This window comes from Crocodylus porosus, unplaced genomic scaffold (assembly GCF_001723895.1).
Source record: "Crocodylus porosus isolate Cpor-Errol unplaced genomic scaffold, CroPor_comp1, whole genome shotgun sequence".
NCBI classification, from domain to species: domain Eukaryota; kingdom Metazoa; phylum Chordata; order Crocodylia; family Crocodylidae; genus Crocodylus; species Crocodylus porosus.
In genome coordinates this window covers 3213900-3217088 of record NW_017728924.1, presented here as the reverse complement: position 1 = coordinate 3217088, position 3189 = coordinate 3213900, and the positions used below count along the sequence as shown (strand labels likewise).

At 50.2% G+C, this 3189-nt stretch overlaps 1 protein-coding gene across 1 annotated transcript in view; it reads left to right on the top strand.

The window, feature by feature from the left end:
• Nucleotides 1–3189, top strand: part of LONRF3 (LON peptidase N-terminal domain and ring finger 3) — a 21197-nt gene that overhangs the window by 1053 nt on the left and 16955 nt on the right. Inside the window, exon 2 of the mRNA XM_019540449.1 lies at nucleotides 256–377. Coding sequence (XP_019395994.1) covers nucleotides 256–377 — 122 coding nt within the window. The remainder of the gene's footprint in view (nucleotides 1–255; nucleotides 378–3189) is intronic.

Below are 3189 nucleotides of genomic sequence, written 5' to 3'. Positions count from 1 at the left end.
CCAAGTAATCTCTAGCTCTTATTTCTTGTCCCACATCCGTGGTTACCAAACTGGCTAGCAGGACAACCAGGAAGAGGCCAGCAGGGGGAGCACCACATGGGATTCAGGGGGTGGATTTATTTCCCTCCAAATCAAAAAACTGCAGCTCCCAGAACTGGCAAGAGCTGAGGTCTGTGCTCAAAACTGCTCTGTCCCTGCACCTGTTGGTGCAGGAATGTCCCCCAATGTCCATGTCGTAATTGCTTGTTCACCCAGTGAAGTGTCCCAAGCAGCTGGAGACTTTCCCATGTCCTAAACAGAGCTCCCGGATGTTAAGTTCCCTGATGTTCAGCCTCAGCGTGTTTTTCTTCCCTAACTTCATCTCATTTGTCCTAGCTGTAAGGCTTTCCTAAAGCTATTTGTATCTTCTTGGTGCTTATATAGAACATTATTTATACACTGTCGGGATGGGTTGTCCCTCCGAGCCACGATTACATCACTGCTGGTAATGAGTGGTTACATCACTTTCCCTCCTGAAGCCAGCTTTGACTTGGAGCAGTTTTCAGGACACTGGTTATAAAATCAGCATTAGGAAAATTGCTGAGATGTTTCCTTGCTGTTGCAAAGCACTTTGTTTTCCTTAGGTTTTCTCCTTTGCTAATAATAACATTTGTGTGAATCTTACTGGCTAAGAACAGCAAAAGCAAGCTGCAGATGCTCGTTTTTTAGCCATCTTGTTTTTGTTTCTAAGTGTAAAACCTGTTGCATCCAAGCTTGTGAACCACTGTTTGATTTAAACCACTAAGTCCTTTTGCCTCCACTGCTTTCTGGTAACTGTGCTGTACTCCAGTACGATTAGTTAAACTTTTCTGGTGGTAACACAAACTTACTGAAATGTGTTTGGCTTTTTTCCCCCCAGTTAACACCTTTTTTGAAAATAACTTTCTAAAATCTGAGCATGTTTTTAAAGGAGCTAGGAAGACCCCTGGCCTTGTGTCAAAGACAGCTGATTGCAACTTCCAGCTCCGCTACAGATTATCAACAATCTGGAAGATGGGATGGAGTGCACCCTCAGCAAGTTTGCAGATAACACCAAACTGAGGGAGGGGGAGTGGCATTAGATTACACTGAGGGTAGGCTAGGATTTGAAGAGACCAAAAGTTCAATATGGATAAGTGCAAAATCCTGCACTTAGGGTGGAACAATCCCATGCACCGGTACAGGCTGGAGGTTGACTGGCTGGGCAGCAGCTCTGCAGAAAAGGACTTGGGGTTTACAGCAGACCAATAAGCTGAATAGGAGCCAACAGTGTGCCCTAGTTGCCAAAAACCCTAACAGCATACTGGGCTGCATTACTTGGAGAGCCGCCATCAGATCGAGGGAATCACTCGAGAATCACCTCCCTTCTAATCTGCACTGGTGAGGCCACATCTGGAGTACCATGTCCAGTTTTGGGCCCCCCACTACAGAAGGGATGTGGACAAGTTGCAGAGAGTCCAGCGGAGGGCAACAAAGACAGTTCGGGGGCTGGGGGACATGACTTCTGAAGAGAGGCTGAGAGAACTGGGCTTATTTGGCCTGGAGAAGAGAAGGCAAGAAGGGATTTAATCACAGCCTTCAACTACCTGAAGGTTGGTTACAAGAAGGATGGAGCCGGACTGTTCTCAGTGGGGGCAGATGACAGAACAAGGAGCAATGGGCTCAAGCTGCAGCAAGGGAAGTTGAGGTTAGGTATTGGGAAGAGCTTTCTCACCAGGAGGGTAGTGAAGCACTAGAACAGGTTACCCACAGAGGTTGTGGTATCTCCATCTTTGGAGGTATTTAAGACCCAGGTAGATGAAGCCTTGGCTGGGATGATCTAGTTGGGGATGGTCCTCCTTTGAGCAGGGGCTTGGACTAGATGCAGCCTCCTGCCGACCCTAATTTTCTATGATTCTAATACTGACCTGCAAGGGCTTGTCAGTGCAGGACCACTCAGGGACAGTCACTCTGAATTCACTTAAAACTTGCACCCTTAGTTGATGTGTTAGACTGTGTTTTTTTTCAGAATTGATGTAGCCTTAATTTGATTGACCTTCATTTAGACAGTGGCAAGAGAGAGAGACACTCCAGCACGTACCTTCAGATAGTGCAAGGTAAGAGCATGCCTCCAGGCAGGGGCCAGCACCTGCCATTGCTGTAGGTCCCCACTTAGAGCTACTTCTCTACTTTACCTTGTTGTGATATGCCATTTGTGTGTCTGTGCCTACTTTTATTCAGAATGTCATTTAATTTAGCTTAATCCACGTTGAAAAATGAAGTAAACTGAATCAAATTAGGGGCACTTGCATTTCGAATAAGAGAACCGAACAGGGCTTTAGCGTACTTCAACTAACCCACTTAAAAAAAAATTAATTCAACCGAATTTTCTCGAGTGTCCCCCATCACAGATGTGACTTGACCCCACCTGTTTGGACTATAAACTCTCCAAGGCAGAGGAGGTCTGTTGCTCTATCACTGTGCAAATAGCTACATACACCCCCACACCCACAGATGCAAACAGGTAGCCACACACATGTGCACACAGACCTGTCACTGTGCAAACAGGTAGATGCACACACACCTGTCACTGTGCAAACAGCATTGGTGTGCGTCTGTCTAGCTGTTTGCACAGTGACAGGTGCGTGTGTGTGTGTGTGTGTGTGTGTGTGTGTCTAGTAAACAGAGAGACACACCTGTCACTGGGCACACAGGTACACACACACACCGGTGCAAGCAAGTAGACCCCCCACCCCCACCCCGGTGCAAGTGTAGGGGTTTGTACTGTGCTAGAGGGGACGGACCAGGCGGTACTTGGGGACGGGACCCTCCACAGGCTGCTACTGTCCCGCTGTGAGGCGATGCGGGGCAGGTCCCCGCCTGCTGCCCTGGGCTCGGCGGAGGCTGCGCCGCTCTCTACCTGCTAGAAACGTCCCCTCGCAGTTGCCGCCCGGTCCCCCCGCGGCAGTGGCGAGGCTGGCCGCCGGACCCCCGCTGCCGGGCGGGGCGGGGCCGCGGGCCCTGAACGCTGTTACAAAACCGCCTGGTTTTGTAACCGTTCTGCGGGCGCTGCCCAATGAGCGGCGCCGCGCGGGGTCACGTGGCGCCGCGCCGTATATAAGGCTCGCAGAGCCCGGGCGCTGGCAGTTGCGCCGGCATGGGGCGACCGGGCTGTGGGCGCTGCTAGCGGAG